The 26,068-nt window shown below is 38.7% G+C and overlaps 1 protein-coding gene and 1 long non-coding RNA gene across 6 annotated transcripts; one reads left to right on the top strand and one right to left on the bottom strand.

The window, feature by feature from the left end:
• Nucleotides 1-452: 452 nt before the first annotated feature.
• LOC105696019 (meiosis regulator and mRNA stability factor 1) lies at nt 453-25,588 on the bottom strand. 5 transcript variants are annotated; one of them, XM_023432473.1, is made up of 25 exons: nt 25,462-25,588; nt 24,890-25,221; nt 24,121-24,264; nt 22,708-22,992; nt 21,977-22,143; nt 19,802-19,905; nt 18,318-18,516; nt 17,725-17,887; nt 16,731-16,947; nt 15,832-15,908; nt 15,130-15,273; nt 14,604-14,756; nt 13,771-14,169; nt 13,182-13,357; nt 12,578-12,750; nt 12,221-12,432; nt 11,992-12,142; nt 11,364-11,542; nt 10,252-10,644; nt 9,299-9,511; nt 8,046-8,313; nt 6,879-7,228; nt 6,576-6,656; nt 5,135-5,459; nt 453-4,962 (listed from the first exon to the last, which is right to left on the bottom strand). In XM_023432473.1, the coding sequence occupies exons 2-25, from the start codon at nt 25,190-25,192 to the stop codon at nt 4,898-4,900; spliced, it is 4,941 nt and encodes a 1,646-aa protein (XP_023288241.1). In that variant the 5' UTR covers nt 25,193-25,221; nt 25,462-25,588; the 3' UTR covers nt 453-4,897. The 5 variants fall into 5 exon arrangements, with proteins under 5 accessions (XP_023288241.1, XP_012273568.1, XP_012273569.1 ...); XM_012418145.1 differs by having other exon boundaries at nt 24,890-25,192; XM_012418146.1 differs by having other exon boundaries at nt 5,138-5,459; nt 24,890-25,192.
• Nucleotides 22,113-22,757, top strand: LOC111673982. Its single transcript, XR_002762199.1, has 3 exons — nt 22,113-22,195; nt 22,286-22,604; nt 22,671-22,757. It is a non-coding gene; the product is annotated as an uncharacterized LOC111673982 (long non-coding RNA).
• Nucleotides 25,589-26,068: the final 480 nt, after the last annotated feature.

The raw sequence follows: 26,068 nt of genomic DNA, 5'->3' as shown, positions 1-26,068 counted from the left end.
GAAATTCATAAAGATTGAAAACAACGCTATAATGCTGAATAAAAATATTTGCAGAATTTCTTTCAATATTACATAAAAAAAAATATGATTTAACTGTTAAAAAAAAAGCATTTCATGTTCCAGGACTCTTTCATAACATGTGAACTTACATGACTATTATGTCATAAAAAGTTCCACTAAAACAGTGCATATTTTGCTGCAGTTGTAAGATGAGATATGATGTAACAGATTAAGGAATACTCCCCAGTAATTACAAAACTAAATCGTTACTAGGGAATATTTCTAATGTTTTCCTTAACTAATCTCATAAAATTATAAATATTTGTACTTAATTGCATTTCTTGTATTCTGCATAAAACAGAATGAATTGTAAGTTTTCACTCAATCTTCAGGTGCTAAACACATAATCTTAATTACTTTACTCGATTCATACATTACCCAACAAACCATCGTTCCTTTGTAATTAAATTTATTTGCATCGTAGTTGGAAGAACGCGTGTATACGTTTATAAAAACATTTAGATCGACCGCGCATGCCGAATTAATTTATAATACATTCGTCGAAGAATCCAATTATCTCCCTAATAATTAACAATTCGCTCCTATTCGTTAAGACGTTAAAACACTTCAGGCATCAAACCAGTTTGTTTTTCTGTCCCTTAGAAGCGGATTACAATGATCAGGCGTGTCTAGCATCGACCGAGCACTACCTTAACTCCCATTGAGAGAAGAAATTAACTCGACAGGACAAGAAAACTGGATCGAACACCAGAGGCTTCTCCGAAGGCAGCGAAGAACCTTCACTGAGGACACCTGAGCATCGCTACCTTTCTTCAACGAAGAAGACAAGTTAAAGGTGTAGGATGCTGACTAAAAAAAGGGGGCGAGACGACTAAAATCTGCTACACTTAAACTACCCAAATGTACAGAAATCGATACAAAATCATTCTCTTTCTCTCTTTCGCTACATAAATATCACTGTTAAGTCTAGCAGGTTTCAGTCGTATGCGATCGACGTTTACATACTTGTACAATTACATAATAAGCTTATACATATATACATATACCAAACAAATATTATATAGGCACTGTGTACGACGGAATCAAAGTTGCAGTGTAAAAACCAATCGATCAAGGCAATGTTGGACCATGGTGCGGAGAGGTACCTCGAAGGACTTGTCTGAACGAAGTAATGATCAAAGAGTATTTCGCACATTTCTTTTGTACTGCGTGTCCTGATAAGACCCACAGCTGACAAATGGAGTTTTCGCATCACTTTGGAAAAGGTATTCGATATGTACGGACTTCATGTATTCAAACATAGAACTAGAGTCCATGGAACAGAGAAGGATTAGTTTCAATGGCATTTATTTGTGGATGGAAACCATTTTTTAATTGTAGTCACTCGAATCCATTATTAAGGCGATATGAAAGTAGCATCGGAGGAGTCAACACACGAGTGGAGTGTCATTTATGACACTTTTCTGCTAACTAGGTGCACCGAATTGTTTGAAACTTTGTCACGTGAAAAGGAACGCCTTAATAAAGGTCCTGGCATCCATACAATTTTATTTTTCTTATACAACAATTTTAAAATGTTTATAAACAAATCTTAAAAATGAAATTCCATGAGTTAGGGCCTTTATTAAGGCTTTCACATTCACGTGGTAAAATGTCAAGCGATTTGGTTAATCCAGTTCGGAGAAAAGTCTCATAAACGAGACTCTTCTTTCCACTTTCATGCCACCTTAAGATTCGGAATAACTATTTGACAATTAAGTGGCAATTTGCAATCGATCTCTAATTTAAACGTCAATTGCACTTGAAATTTACAACTGACGAAATGTAATCATCAACTGCACTTGTGACTATTACTGTTATGCCAGTTCAAATAGCAACTGGCAACGAGAACTGATAACAATTTACACAGATGATTCAAAAACTAATCATCACAAAACTGCAGATAATCCATCGTTGATTTCCAATCGTAATCACTGCACAATCGATAACAAATCTAAGCAATATGAGCATTAGCCAATCACAAATTCCAAGCATAGTTAATAATTCATTTTTAGCCGATTACAGAAAACAATAGTAAAGCACATGATACTTTTATAAAAAAATCAAACATTCCACTCAAAATCTGCATTGAAATTACCATTCAATTAAAACTTCTTGCATATTATAAGCATACAAAAAGTTAACATTGTACAGCGACAATTTATCGTGCGAGTTTATTGGTGAAGTTAGCATCTCTCATTTTTTTAAGGCTACTGTTCGGAACTGACAAAACATTTTATACGTGTTAATCTGGATTACAGAGGTTATTACTTAACTACAGAAATATTTACTCAACCAAGTCAATGCTTTATAACGATTGAAGCAAAATGAATTATTTTATAACAATTGAGGTAAAAATAAGAAAAATCATTTCTTTATCAAATTGCGTTAGATTAAATGCACCATTCCCAGTCAATAAATATTCCCTGTAATTTAAACATGCACATATAATAAAATTTCAGCCAGCTTCCTGCTTTAACCTCAAAGGCGGAAGAGACGTGAACCACCCTGTGTGTTAAAAAGTCAGATTCTAACCTCTTTTAAACAGTTACTCTTGTACATAGTTCGAATTAAATGAATACTCATGGAAATATTTCAACGATTTAGTTAGAACCCCATTGCCACGCTGCAATGACAAACATCAAATCCACGATCAAGGTGTGCCATCCAAAATCCTTCTTCTCGACAGTGACGACCCATCGTACTGGCCATTAGACACTATTCGCATATATTACATGGACGTATACGCTACTAAAAAATAAAATCGGAGATCATGGAGCAGATAATGAGCATTCCAACACGTAGGACACGTTTTATCCCTCATCACGACGCAAGTAAATACATCCTTATATATATCTATATATTTATTCCAGGGTTTTTGTCTTTTCGTGGATAAAAACGCTTCCCTAATCTTCCCTGAGGAAACGACAAGTCTTCTCCCCGGTCCCTACCGAAAGTAATGGCTAAAATTATTAAGGGAGAGTACATCGACGGGGCCAATACGACTGTTAAAAGGAAATAATACTACGCACATGCTGGAGAAGTCTGATTGAAGAGTTCCAATAGAAGGTAACGAAGGGTAGAGATTGGTCACACGAGAGGAAACAATAGTCATTATATTTATTTCCCATCGTGTTCAACCCATGATGTCCTATCGAAATTCCTAAATGAGAAGGGTGTTTCCGCAAAGGTAAAATAACCCTTTCGGGAGCGATTTCCTTCTCTCGTTCTCGAGAAATCATTTCTAATACCGTGAAGGTGGCTCCTTTCAAAGGAGGTGTCGAAGCTGCCCTTTTGCAAGTTCAGTTTACCGACTGCAATTAATTCTCACTGTTCTTCTAGGTTAGGACGCGTGAACACGCGCACATTCACGCCGAAGAGGTTACTTATTGACCAAGCGATTGAACGTCGAGTAAGATATGTAAGTTTTCATTTATAACTTAATTAAATCCTTCTGACTGTTCACATAACTCTACGTTCGTTTGTATAACTTAAACCAATTGTTTTAAGGCACAAATTCTTCGATTTAGATGTCCATGTGTTCAAGCTCCAAGCTAATCTCAAAGTACAGGGAGAAATTAAGCCATCGATAAGCTCAGTTGGAAAAAGTGTCAATTTCGGTGCTTCTAAAGGACGGCATCTAACATGTGCCTTGCTTCGGCGACTAAAAAAGAAGAATTGGATCCACGTTTCCTCCTACCATCGCCAACACTTACTACGACTTCAAAGAGAATCGCAGGTGGAAATAATTCCTAAACTAGCAAAACGTTCTCTAATCATCTGGGATGGAAGGGAGGATTTATAAATCTCAATCCCACTTTACTGGCGTCTCCTTGTGAGTACTAAAAAAGAAAAGAATCTCCAGCTAGACATTTATGATTTACTTTGTGTTACTTGGTCGAGCTACCTCCTCAGGTTTCCCATCCAAACCAATTCGAAGGCTCCGGATACAAGAGAATCACAGATATGAATAATTCCCTACGACTGAAATTCCTTCCGATCATTCTCAATTGAAGCGAGGATCTACGATCTAGTCTCTGATCCAACTTCGATCAGCAGAATCCAGCCACATGCAAACGATAAAAAATAAACATTTACTTGGAAATGCAGTTGTTTGAGGCGTTGATGGAGTTGGATTCCATTCCTCATCAATTGAAAGAGCTAATCAAGCTGGGCTACTGTCGAGCGAGCATTGATTCATGTAGTTTCAAAGTAACTTCCCGATAGTTCACCTAATCGTCGCTGAGGACGCTGTCTGACAGGACTGCACCTCAAATACCTAATCAAAGCGATTCAGGGAAATCGAAACCAAGAGAACCACAGGTCTGACCAATTCTTCACGCCTTCTAATCATTCCAGATAATCGTGAGGATCTTAATTTTCAGTTCTCGCTCAATCTACGCCCGGCAGAGTCCAGCCAACGTATTTCTACCCACGCAGATATAAGAGTAAAGAATAACCCGTTTCCTTGCAAATGCAATTGTTGGAGGCGTCAATCGCCCCGAAGGATTGCATTCTTTATGGATTGGACGGGGTAGCTAAGCCGAGCAGCTGCCGAGCGAGCATTGATGGAAGTAGCTTCCCGGTAGTTCATCTAACCACAGCTAGGGTCGCTGTCTGACCAGTTTGTACTTCAAGTATCTATTCAAACTGATCAAGAGGAATCGATACCAAGAGAATCACAGGTTTGAATAATTCTACACGACTTGATTTTCAGTTTCCGATGAAACTGCGCCCGGTAGAGCCCAGCCAGTGGTTTCCAGTCCACTACTCGCACACGACATTAAAGAATAACCCGTTTCCTTGCACCCGCAGTTGTTCGAGGCGGTGTTCGGCCCTAGAGATTCGCGTTGGCGGTCGCGTCGATGGGCTGATCGAACTGGGCGGCCAGCCGGCGTTTTCCTGCGAACATATCAAAGAAAACAGCTTCCTGATGTTTCCCTGGACCGCCACCAGAGGCGCTGCTTTGCCTGCCGGCCGTGGGGGCCCCTGCGCGAGGTACTCGAGGTAGGCCCAAGGTATCTACCGTTCTAGCATCGGCTTTCTCTCTACTTTCTGATCGTAGACGACTCACTACGTTTATTCGGAGTAACACTGGACCGGCCGACGGAGTCGACCTCGTCGTGCCCCGGAGCAGAGGCGACCTCGGGATCGTCGATCGCAACCTGGACCTCGACGGGGCTCTTCTTCACCGGGGTCAGCGACAGCGATGGAAGCGGCAGCTCTGAGGGGTGAGGAGCCTCCACGGAGGTCCACTCGAACGAACTGCTGGCGAAGTTTCGGCTCACCGATGATTTCCCCGTCACGGAGAGGTTATGCATCATCGGCGAGATCACGTAGGACGGGCTCTCGTCGCTCGAGCCCTCCTCCCAGTGCAGGAACGACGTCAGGGGCGGCAGCTGTGAAATTCGTTCATGAAAAGCTTAGTTTAATTTACTTACAAAAGTAAACTTGCCGACGTAGCGACTGCGGCGTAATATGTCATTCAATCTGTTAAGGTGAAGTCGAAGAATTCAGAAGTTCCATAGAAGCCCAGATGGCGCTTGCTCTTATACCCGGTTCCACTAACCTTGGTTAAATCACTGATTACCCAACCGTAGGTTAAAGTTAACGTCTAAGTTGCTCGTGGGTTAAAAACGTAAATGTTCCTCCAAATTTATTTAGAGCGCGATTAACTCGTACACACATTAAGTACTACTATACTCGTATAACATTAAGAGAGATGGAGAGAAGATTGCAGCGCCATCCATTGGCTAACATACTATTTATCGAGCATCAAATGTCCGTATAATTCTGGGCTTTTATGAAGACTTCTGATTTCTTTTAAGTGAAACCCCATAAATCAATTGATTCGAATAAGACACTTTTTTTTATGGGTATTGGACCTAACTGTCCGAAACTTTGACACATGACTCGTGAGTATCTAATATAATTATCCTGACGCGTTCAAAACTTGTATTTATAAAGAAGGAATTTTGTAATTTAGTCTAGACCAGAATTAAAATGGCGTCGGGCTCTCATATTTCGATTGATATATAATTATTGAAGGCTCAGATGCAATAGATGGAATCTTTGAAGAAACAAGGGTGTCAGAACAATTATGCAAAGATTTAGAACATTCTGGTTATCAAGAAACTCGCATTTGTATGGAATAAAGACGAAAAAAGTGTCTTATGAGCTTTCGTGCTAAAACGAAGTTAAGAGGTCTCGGACAGAAAATTTAGTTAGAACTGGAATCACAGATGGCGCAGGATGGCACTGTGCAGTCAATTACGGCATCAATAACCACAAATCCTGGGGATTTCTCGGGTTTTACTTCAACTTCTTTGTAAACATTGTACGGAAACGACATATGGAGAATGCTATTTAGTACAATACCCAATATAATTCGACACAGATGTCGATATAAACACGAACGTCGGTACCGTAGGTATTTAAAAGAATATCTTTTACCGACGTTGATAGAACTTCTCGACGTGTTTCACTTAATCTTAAAGTAGTACTCCCTAACTTACATGAACGACGATTGCCTTGTCCTGGGTGGAATGAACGACTCTCGGGGGAGTTTCCCACACGCCGGTCTTCTTCTCTTCCGCCTAGAAGCATTAACAAATTCCTTAAAATTATATAAATCTTAGGATATCACTCTTTTCTTTCAACAGAAACGAAAAGATACATTTCTTGGATGCACAATCAATTCGGAGAATACTTTAACCAACGATTTGACTTCGCAGATATATACAAGCTGACTGTTTCACATCATCTTAAATTCAGCGAACGAAGTGATCAGTGACGAAGGAATGAAATCGAGCTCGTACCCCGACAGGAGACTGAAGTAAATCCGGTGAGACAGGCGCGGGTGGAAACGGGATACGCATAACGTCGGTGGGGGTGTTCTCCTGGGGAGTTTGTTGCTCCTCCAGGGCGGGCCACTCGTTCGGCGCTTCCAGCTGAGAGTCGTTATTCTTTTTCCAGGACTTCGGCTCTCCGTATTTCCGCTTCCAAATTGCCTGGGTCTCGGTTGTCTGTCCTGGACGTTTTGTGGAGTTTGCGGGAGGATTGGAAGTCTCGGCGAGGATGCTGCTCCGAGATGAAGTCTCGCTCTCGAAGGACTCGCTTCCGGAATCGTTGCTTCTGCTTCGAGGCGACGAGGTCGACGGCAACGAGACTGCAAAATAATTCTCCATTAACGTCTTGGACCTTATTTACACGTAAAATCGACATTTCAATGACTTTGAACAATGAAAAACTAGGGTTCGCTTCAATTGTTCGTCGATGTTTCGCTCCAATGATCTCATTGACATAATTTGCATATAAACTATGTACATATTAAGTTAGTTGCCGTAAAATGAATAGATTTGGCGTGGAGAAAATTAATCAAGGACAACAAACTTTTCTGTAACGTGACCATCCATTGAACTTGCAATGTTTGAAATCTACTTTCATTCAACACTACGGTGTGAGAGTTCTTTGTATTTTGAAATTCGTCTCTTTTTGAAAATGCATTGCATTTCGTAAGCTAAAATATTGGGTTGGTGCATAAGTAATGGCGGTTTTTTTTACACGTACGTTACGTGTAGAATGAATGCTGTAAAACCAAATCCACACATAAACCTCACAAACTTTGTCTTCTTAAATTAAATTCGCACATAAACTTCACACTTTGCGTTGTTAAACGAAATCCATGCGTAAACCTCACACACATTGCTTCCTTAAATTAAATTCCCACATAAATTTTACATATTTTTCACCTATAAAATTAAATTTACACACAAATTTCACACACTTCGCATTTTTAAACCAAATTCACACACATTGCATTCACGCATAAATATCACCCAGTTTAAATCTTTAAACTAAGTTCACCCATAAATTCATAAACATTCGCCAAGCGAAACGACGCCAGCGCCACTGGTGTCATTCTGAAAAAGCTTCGCAAATTAATCCACAACGAAGATAAATTAACGCACTGGATGAATACTCACTGGCTAACTTTTTGTTCAGCTGGATGATCTCTTTCTGGCGAGACTCCTTCAGAGTTACCGTGCAAGGCAGAGCTTGAAGAAGAGCCGTGAGAGATGAATATCCAAACTGGGAGACGCGCAATGGTTGGCCGATGATTGTCTGGTACGCATTCTCAAATTGCGAGGCGTTCATCGAGCCGCCATATCTCGTTAAGACGCGATACAAGTCGCAGGCGAAGCCTTGAAGAGGAGCCAACTCCACGAATGATTCGCCATTGATTGTCGTAAACTGAAATCATGATATCATGTTAACTCTGCCGTGTAACCTGCATCTGATTTAAGATGACATGAAAGGCGTAAAGAAATTTAATCAAGGTCGATAAATTAAAATTCATCTATACCCTTTTTGATGGTAATGTCATTTTGAATACTCAAATAGTAACATAAACCGGCGCGTCCCGTACCGACATTTATATTTATGTTAAAGTCTTTTATAGTCTACGTTGAGAACTATACGCACTGAAGCGTTCGATGTGTGATTTCGATAAAGTAATGATAAAAAGATCGATGTAAAACTGCCAAAATCCCATGAATTCATGACTGTTTATATTTGGACGAACCGATGTCGCCATCTGTGACGTTTAGCTGCAACTAAATTTTTCCTCCAAAAACACATGTTAGCCGCAGGACAAGCTCTTGCAATCGTTGGTGAAAGTATTTACCACATTTTTCCATCTGACTCTGTAATATTCCATTTCTGCGATATTCTAAATTGTTCGAGCTAGGTCCTGAAACTCTTCATTTTCTATTCTAAGCCTCCAAGAAGCGTAAAACATCGAAAACGTACACAGACCACGCCATGTTGGTGTAGTCCATGATAAGTGAATAAATTTTGGATGAAAATTAAAATGTCAATGAGTATCAGGACCTACTTTAGCGCCTCCATATTCGCGTGGTGAAATTTGAAACGAATCGGTACATCCAATTCGGAGAATACTTCCCCCAACGATTTGACTTCTCAGATATATACAGACTGACTCTTTCACATCACCTTAAATGAGGGTATTACTGCTAAAATGCGTATTTTAAGGATTTTCTATAAAAGTGATTTAAAAGCAACGTAGTAAGTAGTATCACTTTTGACAGTATTCTAAAATACATCTTTTAATGTTAAAAGTGAGACATGAGTAAGGGCCCCTGGTGTCTAGTATGTGTACTAAATGGTCAGTGCAATCTAAACCTTGGGTGTCGGAGCAAGAGTTATGTCGACAAACCTGTACAACTTCCTTGGAGCTATTTTCCAGCTCTTCGAAGTTGCAAGGTCCTCGGTAGTATCGGGAATAGAGGTGTTGAAATTCCGCCACCGGCAATCGATACCAAGGGTGGTCCATCAATACGCGCCGACACCTCAGAGTTAATTCCTGTGTGGTCGGCTTTTTGTTATCGCTAACAGCTACCACCCTGGTGCCTGCTGGTGTCTCGATGACCTGAAACGACAAAAGGAAAATTAATGAACAGTAAACGGAAATTTATTCGATATGCTTCATTAATTAGCCGTTACTTGAAATTTAAAAAATCGGGCTTTCCAGACACTGCCATTCACTTTCATTTAAAGCAACACATTTAAATAATAATCCACGTTTATTAAATATACGTAAAGTAATGTCTGCTTATTTAAAAGATTCTGTATTGTATTTCCTGCGATAGATTATTTTCTCTTCGCATTAGAAAAATCGTAGGTGAATAAATAAAATAGAATCGTCAAAGGGAAATAGTTCACACCGGGAAAGAGCTTTTTGCACTTCCTGTGATCAACTATTATCTTCTTGTATTAGAATAATTCCAGAAATATAAATAAATTAAAAAAAAAAAGAACCTGTGACCAGGACTTCCCGTGACAAGTAATTTACTCCTGGAAGAATTAAAAACAATTCCAAGTGAATAAACAGTTCTTCAAAGACTTGTGGATGAGCCTCAGGACACCAAACACGATTATGTAACAATAATATAACTGTTACATAACGTTTGTAACACATAATGTAACATACATATAATATAAAAGTAAAATTTGTATTGCTATTTCCTCTGCAGCTATATAACACTGTTATAAATCGAATAATGCAATGTATACATAACATATTGGCAATATGTTACATGTTATGTTAACATTATATAATTGGAATGCTAACAAGTTTGCAACAATGTTACCGAATGTTTCTCGCTTTACCTCGAAACCAGCCTCGATGCCGTCGAGTTTCTCCAGGAGTTTGAGCATGGAGCTACATCCGTAGACTTCGGGACGTAAAGCATAACCGAATTGACAAAGAAAAGCCTGGCCGACGTTGGCGATGTCCAGGCCCCCCTTCGACCTGGCGCTCAGCATGGCAATCTGCTCGGCGATAACCTGAAGAGCTTCCTTTTCCGTCAGAGCTATTCGTCTTTCCCCGCCATTGGTATCCTCGATCTTGACGACATCCGGGATGGCCTCGAAGAGCTCGATCAGCTTGGTGAAACCATAATCTGAGACGCGACACTGATGGCTGAAGTGGTGGTGATAAGAGGGGACGAACTTGTTGAAGAGCATCTTGCACCTAGGCGCGTGTCTCAGCAATTCGACGACCTGGAGTAAAGATGAAATTAGTATTAAGGCGATGACAAAGTGACGGCCAACAGGTCTTGTTTATGAAACTTTTCTCCGAACTGGGAATACCACATTTTATAACGTGAATATGGAGTCCTTAAGGAAGGTCCTGGCACTCATAAAATTTCAATTTCTATAAATTTGTTCACTTTTTTTATAACAAATAAAATTTCACGAGTGTCAGGGTCATCCTTATAGCCTCTACATTCGCGTTGTAAAGTTTGAAACGATTCGGTACACCCGGTTTCGTGAAAAGTTTCATAAACGAGACCTCTTTAACACCACATGAACATCCCCTTAAGGTGATATGAAAAAGTCATTATACATATATCAAAACATTAAAGTATTTACAAAATTTGTCTTCGAACTACGTGCACCGAATAATTTGAAATTTTAACACGAGGTTATGGAGATCCTAATGAAGGTCTTGAAACCCACAACATTTCACTTTTTAAATAAAATTTAAATAAAAACAATATTTTTTCTTGGTTCTCGTCCGGAATAAATACATTTTTTTTTGTCGAAAAATGAAATTTCGCAAGTTCACATACAAAATCAATTTTACTGGAGCCAAGAAATGTCTTTGGTAAGAAGCATATAGATTTTCTCAAGCAATTAATTTCACCTAGAAAGTAAATTTGCCATTCTGTGTATCTAAAGGGCGTTACTTCTCGTTACACAAATAGCTTGCAATCTACCTCGGTAGCGAATTTCTTCGTGCGTTCGATTTCCTCCGGAGTCTGCTTCCTCTTCGGGATGGCGATTATCTTGTCGTTGGTCTCGTTAACGCTTTTGACGACGATGGTCCCTTCGGAGACCTCGCCGAGGATGTCGTCCATCTCGCAGACCCCGTAATCTGCGATGTCCCAGGGCTTACCTGATCGAAACAGTAAATTATATATTATACATATATAAAATATTTATAAAACGTTTCTCCAAACAAGATGCTCAGCATAATGTAAAACTTTAACGCGTGATTGCTCCTAATAAAGAGTACGAAACTGGGGAAATTTCATTTCCTGGAAAAAAAAATATATATATATTTATCCCGGGCAAGAACTAAATAAAACATTTTTTTCTGGAAAAATGAAATTTTATGAGTTTCAAGACCTTCATTAGGAGTTTCGTAATCACGTGCTAAAGTTCCAATATAATTCGACACAGCTGTCTATATAAAAACGAACGTCGACGATGTAGGTATTTAGAAAGATCTTTATCGACGTCGATCAAGTTCCTCGACGTGTTTCACTTCACCTTAACACCGTCAAAGGTAAAGCGCCCTTAACGATCGGTGTATCTAATAAAGAAATGAAAAGGAAATCTTACCAATGACTTTGGCGTAGACGCTTGGAAATTCAGCGAGCGAGACCTGCTTGCTGGCTTGAGCTTTGAGGACTCTTAATAAATCCGAGGTGAAGCGTCGAATTTGTGCGCGATGCGAAAGGGTTACGACTCGGCTGTTTCCCTCTCCCATTACCTGAGAAAAATGAAACAATGAGAATGTCCTCCGTCTTACGGATTAATTACAACGCGAACGAGGTGTTAATTCACGGACCTGTACCGTGTGTGCTAAAGCTTCCAAGAGGTCGATCAGCTTCGTGAAGCCATAATCAGCGACCCTGCACTGTCTTCCGAAGTGATGATGATAAGCAGGAATGAATCGGTTGAACAGAATCTGACAATGGGGTGCGGTTTTCAAAAGATCGACCAATTCTCTGCTGAAGAGAGCCAGCTGGTTCGCCAGGGGTGGACTGACTCGTTTAGCCTCTGTAGAAGAACAGTATTATAATAAACAATAAACAAAAAAGATATGAGAGAATCGAGATCCAAGGAAAAGGTACAGCGTACCTTTACCAACGTACCAACGTACAAGGGTAAAATTAGTAAAGAATGGGTTATTAACAGCGTTTACCTTCGCATTCCGTGTTGTGTGCCCCTTTGCTAGCCCAGACGACGCGTTTTACGCTACCAGCTCCTTGTTTCAGTTCAACGGATGGTACGCAGAGGACCAAGTGCTCCAAGGGGACACCGGTCTCATCGACGTTCAGTTTCTCATTGAACTCTGCCTCGTAACAGCTTGGAAAACTGCAATAAAAATGCAATATAAATTATACATAAGCTTTTAAAAATCTTGTATTGATTAAATGGATTGAACATATATATATATATATTCTCATCTGTCCCTTAATAGTTGTGGTTTACGTGAAGTTAAACAGAGAAATTGTTATATCACATTGTATTATCTTCTTGTATTAGAATAATTCCAGAAATATAAATAAATTAAAAAAAAAAAGAACCTGTGACCAGGACTTCCCGTGACAAGTAATTTACTCCNATTAAATGGATTGAACATATATATATATATATTCTCATCTGTCCCTTAATAGTTGTGGTTTACGTGAAGTTAAACAGAGAAATTGTTATATCACATTGTTTGTTAACAAAGAATTCCCAATAATACATATGTTTTACGAAGCGTTACAGTAGTAATAACATTCCCCTAAGTATACGCTTACCTTCGTAGAGGTAAAGATCCTTCATGCGAGGTCAAAAGTCGATGCAGACGAGTGGAAAAGACCTTCAAGGGGACCTTGATATTAGGTAACGTAGCGACTTCCTGCTCGGCCCAGCCTTTTCCTGACCAAGGTTTCCTAGCGTGTATCGTGCAGTAAGGCAACTCGACGAGTCCATTCTGAAAGGAGTTTTATAAAATGATTTTTTATCAGAATAATCCCCTACCACCTTTCCTATCGAGAATGGCAACTGGTTGAGAGTGCAGAGCACGTGCAAAAAGGTCTTTCAGTCCTACTTCCGGTTTGTTAGCCAACTCAGAGAATTAAATGCTAACGTAGATTCTGGCCGTCTATGAAACCTCTGAGTTCTTTGGTATCATCACAGAATTCAAACTGACCTCTACGGGGACTTCTGAATTCTTTGCACAGTGTGAACTAAGCCAAAGGCTACAATCTCATACCTACATAGCTGCAACTTCACAGCACTATCAAATTTAATCATGCAGAAGAGGTTGATAGTGACGCAAGAGTTTCGCATAATGACGTAATGAAAAAATGTTTCGTCTGTTAATAAATCTGCCTCGGCGCCAACCTGGGTGACGATGCTCGCGCAGGGGGAGGGGGTGTTCCTGTGGTCGGGGTTCAGGGTGACCATTCTGCCGTCGGCCTCCTCGGTGATGGTGCAGACGTCCCTCATCTTGTGCATCTCGGAGACGCTGATTGAGGACATGAACCTGCTCTCGTACATCTGCCGGAACTTGAAGAGGGGCAGTCGGTGCTCGGGCACGTCTTGCAGGAGCATGACGATCTGCGAGCGAACCAGCTGGGGATTCGGACCCCCGGCGTGTGCATATGATATCAGGATCCTCTTGTAGCCGACTTTGCGCCTGTGCAGTTGTGAGATCGCATATTGTGCGTCCGAGAGCGAAGGAACCTTCACGCTGGCGGCGTAGCTGCCATCCGATTGCATGAACAGGGAGATGCTCAGGATCTGCGGAGACCGACGAAGGAATAGTTAGGGATGAGCAAATGCAAGACCAGATCAAGACTACCGTAGTCGCAGTCTTGCTCGGTTGAGTCTTGGTCTTGGTCTTGGTCTTGCAAAAAGTGCAGACTTTTTAAATATTGGGTTGTCCGAAAAGTTCCTGCTGATTTTCGATAGATGGCATTACCGCGTTTGCACACGACCGGCAAAACCGGTGCCGACGCCGATTTCATTTCGATGGTAATAATGTAAATAAATGAAAATCACATCGTTCTTGGCAGAAAAGCCGATGCCGGCTCCGGTTTAACTGGTACGTATGCAAATGGCTTTAGGACTTAAAGATTAGCACGAACTTTCCGGACTCGATTCTCCTTTTTTTTTTATTATTATTAATTAGAGAGATTCATGCCGCATATACTATTAATTAGAGAGATTCATACCGCCACGTGTTCGGTGAAAACCGAGGAGAGGATCTGCTTCATCTCCTTCGGCTCGATACTCTGGTCCAAGTTGGTCACCTGCAGCTCGATCGGGGTGTACGTACCATTGGATATGGTACTACTGTTGCGATTGTTTATCGGGTTGAAGAAATTCTGCAGAGATGAGCGTATTAGGAATCCCACCTTATTATCCCACAACTTATAAAGATGATATGAAAGGCGCTGAGAAATTTATTCAACGTCGGGAAAATAAAATTCATCTATACCCTTTTTGGTGGTGACGTCATTTTGGATACTCAAGTGGTAACAAACTGGCGCGTCACGTTACCGACATCTATATTTATGTTAACTCATTTACGGTCTACTTTGAGAATTATACGAAATGAAGCGTTCCATACATCGTCTCAATAAAATAACGATGAAGAAATCGATGTAAAACTGTCGAAACTTTCAGAACTCTTTCACATCACCTTAAGGGAAACAAGAAGTTAGGAATTAAGAGCCAAATCGAGAGGCGAGAACGAACCTCGACTTCCTCGTTTTCGGCGTCACTGTGCTGATACGGTGAGATCCTGTCGGTTTGCTGAGCCGTCGTTCTTGAAACGTTACTCTGATCGAATGGTGATGGTGTACGGCTGCAACGAGGTCGACCTGATTGCTGATTACTTGGCTGCAACATTATTACAGAATTGTAATTACTTCTAAGTATTTATCACTCGTTCACTCTACAGAAAATATATTCTTGAGCCTCTAGCTAGGAATAAATTATGTCTACAATCAAAGGCGAATGCTGCGAAAGAAGGTACATAAGGTATCGAAGACTCGATACTTAATCTTAAGGCGATGTAAAAGTGACGTCAAAGAGGTCTCGTTTATTTAACTGTTCTCCGAACTAGACGTACCGAATTATTTCACACTTTACCGCTTGAATATAGAGGCTATAAGGAAGGTCCTCACACCCATGAAATTTAAAGTTTTCAAAACATTTTTAGATTGTTTTAAATTTATTACAAAACATTGGAATTTCATGGGTGTCAGGACCTTCCTTAAAGCCTCTATATTCACGTTGTAAATTTCGAACCGATTCGGTGCACCCAGTCCGGAGGAAAGTTTCATTGATCCCTCAGATGCCACTTTCATATCCCCTTAAATACGGAACCAACATTAACGAAGAAGAAATGTTATCACAAAAAACAAAAGGATGGAACAATCGATTTACTACAATTACCTGACCATTCCAATGGCCGAGCTCGTACATCGGCGAAGAACTGCGACGTTTGAACGAAGTTGGTCCAGGTGTATAACCTGCAAATAATATAATTCTTCACTATCTTGGTGACTTAAGAGGATATAAAAGGCGTTAAGAAATTTAATCGACGACGATAAAGTAAAATTTCTCTACACCCTTTTTGGTGGCAATGCCGTTTTAAATACTCAGGTGGCAACATAACCTGGCGCGTCCCATTACCGACATTTATATTTATGTTGAAGTCTTTTACAGTCTACGTTGATAATTATACAAACTGAGGGGTTTTATACGTCATTTCGGTAAAGTAATGATAAAAAGATCCATATACAACTGTCGAAATCCCATAAATTCATAACTATATTTTGACAAACCAACGTCGCCATCTGTGAGGTTTAGCTGCAACTAAATTTTCGCTTCTCTTGCACTCTTTCAAATTTTACCTCATGGACATGGAGGCCTTAAGGAAGGTCCTGACATCCAAGAAATCTCTTTTTTTTTTTTTTAATATATTAACTTGTTCATAGACTTTTTTTAAATTGTTATGACATTTGTATTTAAATTTGTTCATAATCCTTCTTTATATTTTTATAAAAATTGAAATTTCACGTGTTAGAACTTTCATCAGAGCCTCCACGTTCACGTGGTAAAACTTCAAACGATTTGATACCCTCAGTTCGAAGAAAAGTTTCATAAACGAACAACCCCTCCGATGCCACATTCATGTCACCTTAACAAACTCTTGACAGTACAAAGTACAGAGGAAACACATTGCTAGTTGAAGAATCAAAATTACAAATAAAACATAAATAATTAAGGATTAAGTTGACATCTGCTCTCATAAAACGAGTGACATCGAAGAGCTTCTGCGATCAAAGTACCATTTCCAGGAGTATAACCTGTCGGAAGGGACGAGTTACTAAATGGCGCAGGTCTCGGCGTGTTCCAGTCGAGGGGTGGTAGATGAGGGAATGTCGACGGGCTTTCTCGAATTCGTCGGAAACCGTCTGGTGTGCGGGAACGAATTCCTGTAGCGGCATCGTTGTCCCGAGCCTGCGGAACCTGGATGCGCTTCCCGAGGAGCTTCGTTTTCCCAGCCTAAGAAATAAGTTATTAAGGTGATAAGAAAGAGACTTGTGGATAGAAAATCGTTTATGAGACTCTTTCCAACCTGGGTGTTTCGAATCATTTCATTTTTTCCTCAATTTTTGTATTACAAATGAAATTTTATGAATGGCGGAACCTCCCTTAAGGCCTTCATGGTCACGTGGTAAAACTTGAAATGATTCGGTGCACTCAGTTCGGAGAAAAGTTTCATGAACGGCTGTCTCCGCAGATGCCACTTTCATATCACCTTAATGTTATCTTAAAATATATGTTATTAATAAGTTACTCCGTGTACTTTACCAATCTCAAGTGACATGTTCTACGCATTTATAACTAAACATTTTCTCAATATTACTAGACGTTGAAGAAACTGAAGAAATATTACAGTGCAATTCTAACATCGCTAATTTAATAATATTATGTTATCCAGAAAATTATGCTGTTAATGATTTAACGTTATGCTTTCCAACAAAATTACAGAAATAATCACTATTTTTTTTCATCTGGTAATATGTTAATATTATCAATATTATGTAACTATATATCACAATTAAATGTATAAGTTAATAGTATAGAAGTAAGTTGTTTTTAAATTAAATAAATCGACTTTTTTTTTTAAATGAGTTTTCATTCACCTGTCGATTTGATGGGTTCCCATGGAGATATGTATACAAAATGCTCGTACACCAAATGTTAATAAAGTAATTCAGTGTTAATAGAATGGAAGCAGGAAGAGTTTAGACTAAAATGAAAGGAAAAAGCAAGTACCTTGTACTGTTCGTCCCAGAGACGAGCACATTGTTGACCGCTGCTCATCTGCCACACCGATGATGAGTACACCCTCGGAAGATCACTGTATGATCTGTTGAAGCCAGCATCTCCATTGCTAGGGAAGGCTCTTCCCATGTAGGCAGCAGGTGGTTGAATAATTCTAAAACATTAATAATGTAAATTAATAATCTCAGCTCTATGATACATTCTATCGATTAGAATGGTGATAACATATCAGATAAGATCAAAGCTTCTTTCGAATGTTCACAGCCCGAATCAGCTTGAGGTGACTCAAGGGCTCAATCTCGGATGGTCATCATAAAAGGTTTCAATGTGTTCCGATATAATTAGTTACGAATGCACCAATGTGTACAAGCTCTGCGTAATAAATTAGTTAGGAAGCCGCAGTTACTCACGTGACTACTTTTGTAATAATTAAGTAATTTGTAACAACATATTGGATGAAAACCACAAGCTATTTATTTAAATAAAAATTTATATAAAAATTAATAAAATCACACAGTGCACGTAGAGTTTTAAACGAAATTGTACATTGTTATTTTGTGTAGGAAATTATGTGACCAACTCACCCGGGTGGTGCTCCGGCTGTGACAGGGCAGTGTAAGCCGTTCCATCCTGGGTAGGCACCGATGACAGGTGATGACGAATAGTAGTGCGGGGTGGCAGGAAGACTTCTTGCGCCTCTGACGGAGGCACTTGCAGAATACATTTGTTTGGTGTTGGAGCCTACTTCGGATTCACTTGTTGAGTATTCACAGGATCCAATCTCTGTGGACAACGTAACACTTAAATCTGTCGCCAAATCCAAAAGATCAGTTTCTTTAAAGAGACAAAATTTCCATTATTTTTCATTCTTTCTCCCCTATTTTCTCCACAACTAATACCTTTGCTTTAAAAGATTAATTCAGCATTAAATTTATGATATAGAATTAACTAACAGTTTTCTTATTTTAATTTGAACAGAACAAATTCAAAGAGAATTACGGTAAGAAGTTGATCCATCTCTACGTCAACTGTAAATAATTTAAGTTCAAGTTTCATTTTCATCTCGACCGAACAGATTCAGGAATAATTATAATGGTTCGACAGACTACCTGACTATCTTTCAAATCGTTAAACGAATCATTGCGTTGTGTTTACCTCTCCGAATGTGATATTTTCTTGACTATGATGCGAATCCTTTTCCTCTGAATACATTCAACTAGAAAATGACAGCTAGTAGAAACGTTGAGAAAATGACAGCTATTCGCTTCGCATAACGAGGTGAATATTGGTTACCTTAACTGGCATATGTTTTTCATAACTTGTCAATCAGAATTTGTAACCTTTCGCGGCAAGCTCTAACAGAAATGTAACACCTCCGATACAATTTCAGGTATAATTGAAAAGAAGGAAACAAAAGTACAATTTCTCACATATCAGGATGCATTAAACGACCTCGAAAAACAATTATAAAGGACATAAAATAACAAAGGATAATATAAAACACGCATAAAGGAATAACCTCAGTAAATGGCGACTCTCCGACGAGTTTCCCGCCAAAAATCTAAACGAACTAACGAGGAATCATTAAATTCCCATGAACATTACAAATATATAAACATTAACGAATACAGAGGTTAAGTATTACAGAAAGAGCCTCTTAAACATCCTACCTTATTTAAACAATACTAAGAGAGAGCCTAGAGCTGCAAAATTCCTTATGAATTGAAACAAAAGTCCACCATCGACTGAATTCACGTACAGATAATAAATATAACCAAGAAAATTCACAGTATGATTACATACTGTGAATTTATTAAAACATGCATTTATTAAAACAATGACCATACGAATCAATTTTTCATACAACGCTGTGCTCGTAACTTTGAGGTCGTTTTGAAAACTGTCAACAAACACACATACACGCACATAAAATCCGTTTGGGAACGATTCACTTTCAACAGAGTATTTAAAGATAATTCTCGCGAGAATTGAGACACTCTCCAGAGAGAATAATCTTAGTGGAATAAGTGCCATAGGAATGTGCTCGACTTATCGTAGCATTACTCACCTTCCTTGCCTAAAGTTTCCCCGTTGTTGTCGACCTTCCCTTCTTGAAACTTGACTGTGATCTGCGAGCCCAGCACAAACTCCCCGTCCATACGTTTCTGTGCTCTGTTGGAAGGAAAAGAAAAAAAAAAAAACATGTTTGATATAAATGCCAACCCAACCTAATTGGGACGTACATCCTATATTGGCAGCCACACGTCATATTTGAGAGCAATTCTGAATTGACAGTTGGCACATGTCGAAGGTAAACTCTTTTTTCCCTCTTACTTTGGGACGAAATCGTCAAGGCAAAAACAGTTCTCCCACTTCAGTCTACATAACTCTACGCTTATATTACAATATGTTATCTCGGCCCACATAAACTGTCAACACTTTTGAAGAACGATTAAATGCTTCACTTTTTATCTAACCGTAATCTTACCTGCAGTTTCAGGGCTCCAATTACTCAATGTGGCAATAGAATGACTCTACGAGTCTACAAAGGAACTTCGAGGAAGGAAGTTGTTGGAGTTACGATCGACTATCACGGTTTATTGTAATTTAAATCCATTTATAATCCTTCCTCTCCACCCTACCTCTGCTCGATCTACATACGAATTATAGACAATGCTTACATCGATTAATTGATATAAGCCTTTTCGGAATGTGCGATTCAAAATCACAAACCAGTGCTTTCACCGTAAGAGAATTTAATCCTGCTTTACTTTACCTATTAATTTAAAATTCAATTCCTACTGTTAATCCTAAAAATTAAATAAGAACTCAGTGTTGAATCAGATCAAAGAAATTAAATAGAAATTCAGTTAAAAGCCTAAAATTCAATTGAAATAATAATTATTTTGCAATATTAATGTTATTCCTAATTTTTTAAGGTCTAACAGTAACTTTTCCAATATTCTTAATAAATGTTAATTCCATAATATAAAAACAAGCTGTATTCTATTATCAAGATATATAAATGGGCGGCTTTAAATTATATAACAACTATTACATAACATCGTACTCTTTGTAATAATCTTCCTACTGGGAAATATTCCTTTAATCAGTGATCTTGGTGTTTTAATAATTCAATTAGCACTTCATTGGACCTGAAAACTCCAAAAAAGTATTCTAAAAGATCCATACAATTACAAAAAATATGTTTAAGTGGAAACACTAAAACGAATACTCTGATATACTTTTAACATAATCATCATACCTAGCTTTAATATAATTATACAGCAACTTTCTATTAACTGAATCTAAAATAAAGCCTTCGTTCTCACTGTCGTATCACACAAAAGTTCCCAAAAGCTTATCTAAAATAAAATCTGATGTGCAGGATTTGTTAAATTTAGATAACTAATTATCTATGCCATCTAATTTGGATTAGTTGTCCCCAAAGAGCTGAGAAATAGTGAATTATGCCAGAGATTAGCAAAGACAATCACACGGTGCTGTGCTGTGTACCAACAAATGAAGTCGGATGACCCAAAACGTCGTTCCAAGTAGTGTTAAGTAGCATAAACTCTCATTTCCATATAAAGTAACTCTACATTTCGCTGTCAAGTCAGACAATAGTATCACTAGCGAATCTTGGAGAAAAACCCACCGCTTATAAATGTTCATAAATGGTCGTCATAATGTATAAAAAATACTTACATGATAATCATGATATTCTGTTCTAATACTTCACTTTTAGAGTTAAGGTGACATGAACATGGTGTCAAAGATAAGAAGATTTATGAAACTTTTCTCCAAAATGGATGTGCCGAATTGTTTGAAATTTTACAACGTAAATATAGAAGCTATAAGGAAGGTCTCAACACGCATGAAATTTCATTTCTAATAAAAAATTTTAAAAAGTCTGCCAAAAATTAAAAAAAAGTGATAATTGCATGGGTGTCAGGACCTTCCTTATAGCCTTTATATTCAATAAGTAAAGTTTCAAATGATTTGGTACACCCAGTTTGGAGAAAAACTTCAGGAACGATTGACCCCTTGGATACCACTCTCATATCCCCCTAAAAGACGTCTTTTACATGTCGTCTTTGAAAGGATAAAACATGTTTTTTAACACTGAAAGTGCGAAACGAATATAAGCCTATGGCTCGTGTAGAGTGGGAGTCCCTTATACTACTTCATGCAAGTGTGACCGAGTCATAAAAAGTGAGGTTAAGTAATATTCAGTAAGTACCTGACAGCGGAGTCTTGAGTAAGGAAGCGTACAGTACCGACGTTCGATTCAACGCCCATAACTCGCCCACCGCAGTTGGAGGATAGATGTTTCAGACGGCGTTTAATAGCTATGACGTCTTTATCCCTGGGGAGGTTATAAACTAGGAGGTCATAAGTCTCGGACACCTGAAAAGTACGTGGTTAATACACGACAACACGCACAACGAATAGGTTTCGGGTAAGTCTTTCTCTACCATCTACTGTGCAACACTTCACAACACAACGGTGCGCCTTGAATTATCCATTCTTTTCTCTACGGCATGCAAAGTGTCAGAATCGAGCCCAGGGAAAGCCAATACCAACAAGTCAAGACGAGGCCAGAATTGATAACAAACTTGGACAAATAGATTCGACATGTCTCACAGGAGGCATCGCAAGATCTGGATACAACACACAAACGTAACGCAGAAGTGTAAAGATTGAAAGAACTGGTGAATAATCTGTTTTCATGAGTTTATTGCACGGTGCAAATGTAGAAATGAATCACATGCTCAGGATCGAAGCTTTGAATTCCTCATCAAAGGGTGCTAAAGCTGGTCTGACGTATGGTAAAATGATCGCAGTGGCAATAGCATTTGCAGTTAAAGGTGCATTCCTTGATCCTCGACATACCAAATTCTATACTTTTCGTAATAGTTTACTCATTCTTGTAGGTATGCAAAAGACTTCCTGGAATTGCTTAGTATTTACCTTCGTTGTTGGCCTCGCCGACAGTGGTTCCACTAGTTCGGTAAAATTGTAATGTTCGTTAGCGCATAATATAAGGGCCGTGGAGGTGTTCTCCTTGTGTAGGAGTATCACATGTATCTTTTTCCTATGTCGCAGGTCGCTCAGATCGGCGGCGAAATTGACATCTCCCGATATGAGTATTATGGCAGCCGAGTTGCCATGGATATCGGCGAACCGCCGAATCGACTGCTTCAGTTTCTCATCGGCAGCATTTTTACACGTCGAGGCAACGTGTATTAAATTTACCTGAAAATTCAATACGTACGGAATAAGGCATACATTCGATCATAAAGTAACATAAAGAGCTCTCACTTTCATATAAAAGTAACCCTATATTTCATTGCCAAGTTAACCTATAATAACACTAGAGACTCTTGTGGAAAAATCCAACACTTTTAAATTCCCACAAATGGTCGTCATAGTTAGTTTTTAAATTATTGAGAATTTAAGCTCAGAAATGTATCTGAGAATGCTATTGTAATTTAAAACTCCTAGTCACAGAGTAGTTTAACAAACAAGTACATGATAATCACGGAACATTTATTAATCACCGAGACACGTATTATTTAATACCTTACAAATATTAATAAATAAAAGCGACAAAACCGGTGACACAAGCCCTGTTTACATTTGCACCACACGTATTATCACATTTGACTCATATTCTACACACTACCATGTTGCATAATCAAGTTACGATTTCCCCGCAAGGATCGCTAGTGTCGCTATCGGCTAACTTGGCAAGGAAACACAGGGTCAGAATTTTCCGGAAAAACCCACAGAGTAGGAGCTCCTTATTCTACTTTTTGGAATAGCTACACCGGAAGTCGAGTTATTTGTAATTCAACCTGAACTGATATTTGTCAATAATTCGTTACAGCGGAACCAAGTTGCTATATTCGGTCGTTTTTTATTCTTTTCGGTTCCATTTTGAAAATGAAATAAACTGTTTTTTAAATCTTACTGCCTGATTTTTATAAGAGCAACATATGCACATAATTTAAAATTAAAACAATACTATAAACGGAAAAATACCTAATGTCTCCTTATTTGTCATGCGAGCCAATATACTATATTTCCACACAAAGTAATAGTTCCGTTCATAGTATGATTCAAAACCGTCACACACATGTGCATATCAAATTAAAACAAGTGAATATTTATAACAAAAAAAAATCGAAGGCAACCGACAGGAATAAAAAAAAACCTGGACCTTTATTTTCCTTACTGAACCAAAACCAGAATCGTTAAAGAGAATTAAGGTTGAACCAAAACCGTATTGGGACCGTTATTACGTTTTGGTTCAGAACCCTGGATATAAATGGAGTAAGAACAACGAAATGATTTTTGAATGCAAAACACTGATAAAAATACCTGAGCGTCATTCAAATCTTGGACGACTTGTTTAACTTCCTTCTGTACATCACATACAACAATGAATTCCGCCTCTCTATATCCAGTGAAGAACTTATCCCTAATTGCCTGTACAACTACCATGGCGGATTTACCTTTTGGGACCTAAACATGTAGGAAAATAAAGTTTATTCAATTAATAAATTAAGAAAGTGAATCAGGCTCCAAAACCACCTCATACAAATTTGTTTTACTAATTATAAATAAATTATATACAAGTTATTTTACATATCTTAGCCATAGCTGCAAATGAAATTTGACTTTTATGCCGTTTTTTCTTTTTCATACTTCTGTGTGATGTTTTCAGTTGCGTAAATAACATAAATAAATTTACGGTGGAAGTGTTATCTTCATATTTTATTACCATTTGAACCCAATAATAATAAACAATGTGAAAATTGCGGAAGGCGGAAATGTTAAAAACTATTACTCACAGCTGCCTCTTATAAACATCTGTTTTGTTAATCATAGACAAGTTACTTGATATTTCAGCCGCACCAACAAATGAAATTTAGCTTTCATACCTTCTACAAGTTCATTTCAACCCGATCAGATTTTCTTTTTTTATATTTCTGCCGTGCTTTTAGTTACATAACTAATAATTATATATACAAACTTATGGTTGTACTATTATCTTTATACTTTTATTACTATGGATCCATTTGAACCCAATTGTAGAAAGCGATGTAAAAGTTGGGGAAGGAACGAGGATTAAAAACTATAAACCAACCTGGCAATTTTCTATGTCCCAAAATACTCCAATAGGGGGCAAATAACTTGCAGGTGTACTTGCATTAATGGTGTTCCTTTGGGTATAGAACGAGCAATCATATCTGTAGTGACCAAACACCTCCGACGATATCGACCTTTGAAGGTCCACCAAAGGATTTGACAGATCGCTCGTTTTTCCATCGTTCTTTGGTGTGGATACCTTCAGAAATGAGAGCTGCTCCAATAGCTTCTCGTTAAGACCTTCGATCTCGTCTTCGATCTCTGCACAGGGCACTGGCGTCAAAGGGTCAGTCGTTGCCATCTATAATAAAATTATATTACGCAGGGTTCCTGCAAGAATGCATGCAATCATAATCAGTACATAAATTGACAATTATGCCACAACTTGAAACCTGACGACAACCACATGATAGAAACAAATCAATTACATGTGGCGCTCCTGCGTCGCAAAATAAGCGCATATTTTCAAGGCTATTTAAGGTTATGTCAAGAGACGCGCACCTCGAAATTAACGTTATTATTCCAACAGTTTTCTTCGTTATTGATTTGCGACAACGATCTGTAACTCACCTGCATTCACTTAACCTGTCGATCCATCGTAAACTTAGGAAAATCTGGAGAAACTCCATAAAATACCGAAAACTTCTTTCGTCAGCGAAGCTTCGCGCTTCTTTCTGTTCCTTTTCCCCCTTTTTGCAAGGATGGTGATTCCTTCATTCCTTGTTAGAACACGTTTACACCATCAATGAAACCTATGACCTCGTCTTCATCGCACTACTAAATCCGGGTTTATCGAATCCGAATCCCGTAAATTGTATGTTCACATCAGAGAATTTGTAAATTTGATCCCGAGTGTCTTTATCGACACTTAAATTCGGATTTACTAGATCCGGACTCGATAAATCCCGGATTTCGAGTACGATGGAGACGTAGTCTGTTTAAGCGTTCACATCAGCAAGAATTTGCTCGAAAGTTGTATGGAAGAGTTGGAATTCTTATGTAAAAGTAACTACTTCATTTCACTGCCGTCTATAGGAAGCTCCGGAAACAATGAACAGAAATAAAAATTTCTATAGACAAGTTGATTAAGGCCCGGTTCCACAACTCGAGTTAACCGAACTTTAACTGGTTTATACCCAGTTCAATCAATTAAACACCGGTTAAGGTCTGGTTCCAC

The sequence above is a fragment of the Orussus abietinus genome, unplaced genomic scaffold (assembly GCF_000612105.2).
Source record: "Orussus abietinus isolate OABI.00-Male unplaced genomic scaffold, Oabi_2.0 scaffold308, whole genome shotgun sequence".
Classification (NCBI taxonomy): Eukaryota; Metazoa; Arthropoda; class Insecta; order Hymenoptera; family Orussidae; genus Orussus; species Orussus abietinus.
The sequence above is the reverse complement of the archived record's forward strand: the minus strand, read 5'-3'. Positions and strand labels throughout refer to the sequence as shown.

Coding starts and splice junctions, on each gene's coding strand:
- LOC105696019 (XM_012418145.1), bottom strand. Junction 12,751..13,181: donor GGATCTTTACCTCTACGAAG/GTAAGCGTATAC, acceptor TTTTTATTGCAG/TTTTCCAAGCTGTTACGAGG. Junction 5,460..6,575: donor ACAAGGCAATCGTCGTTCAT/GTAAGTTAGGGA, acceptor CGAATTTCACAG/CTGCCGCCCCTGACGTCGTT.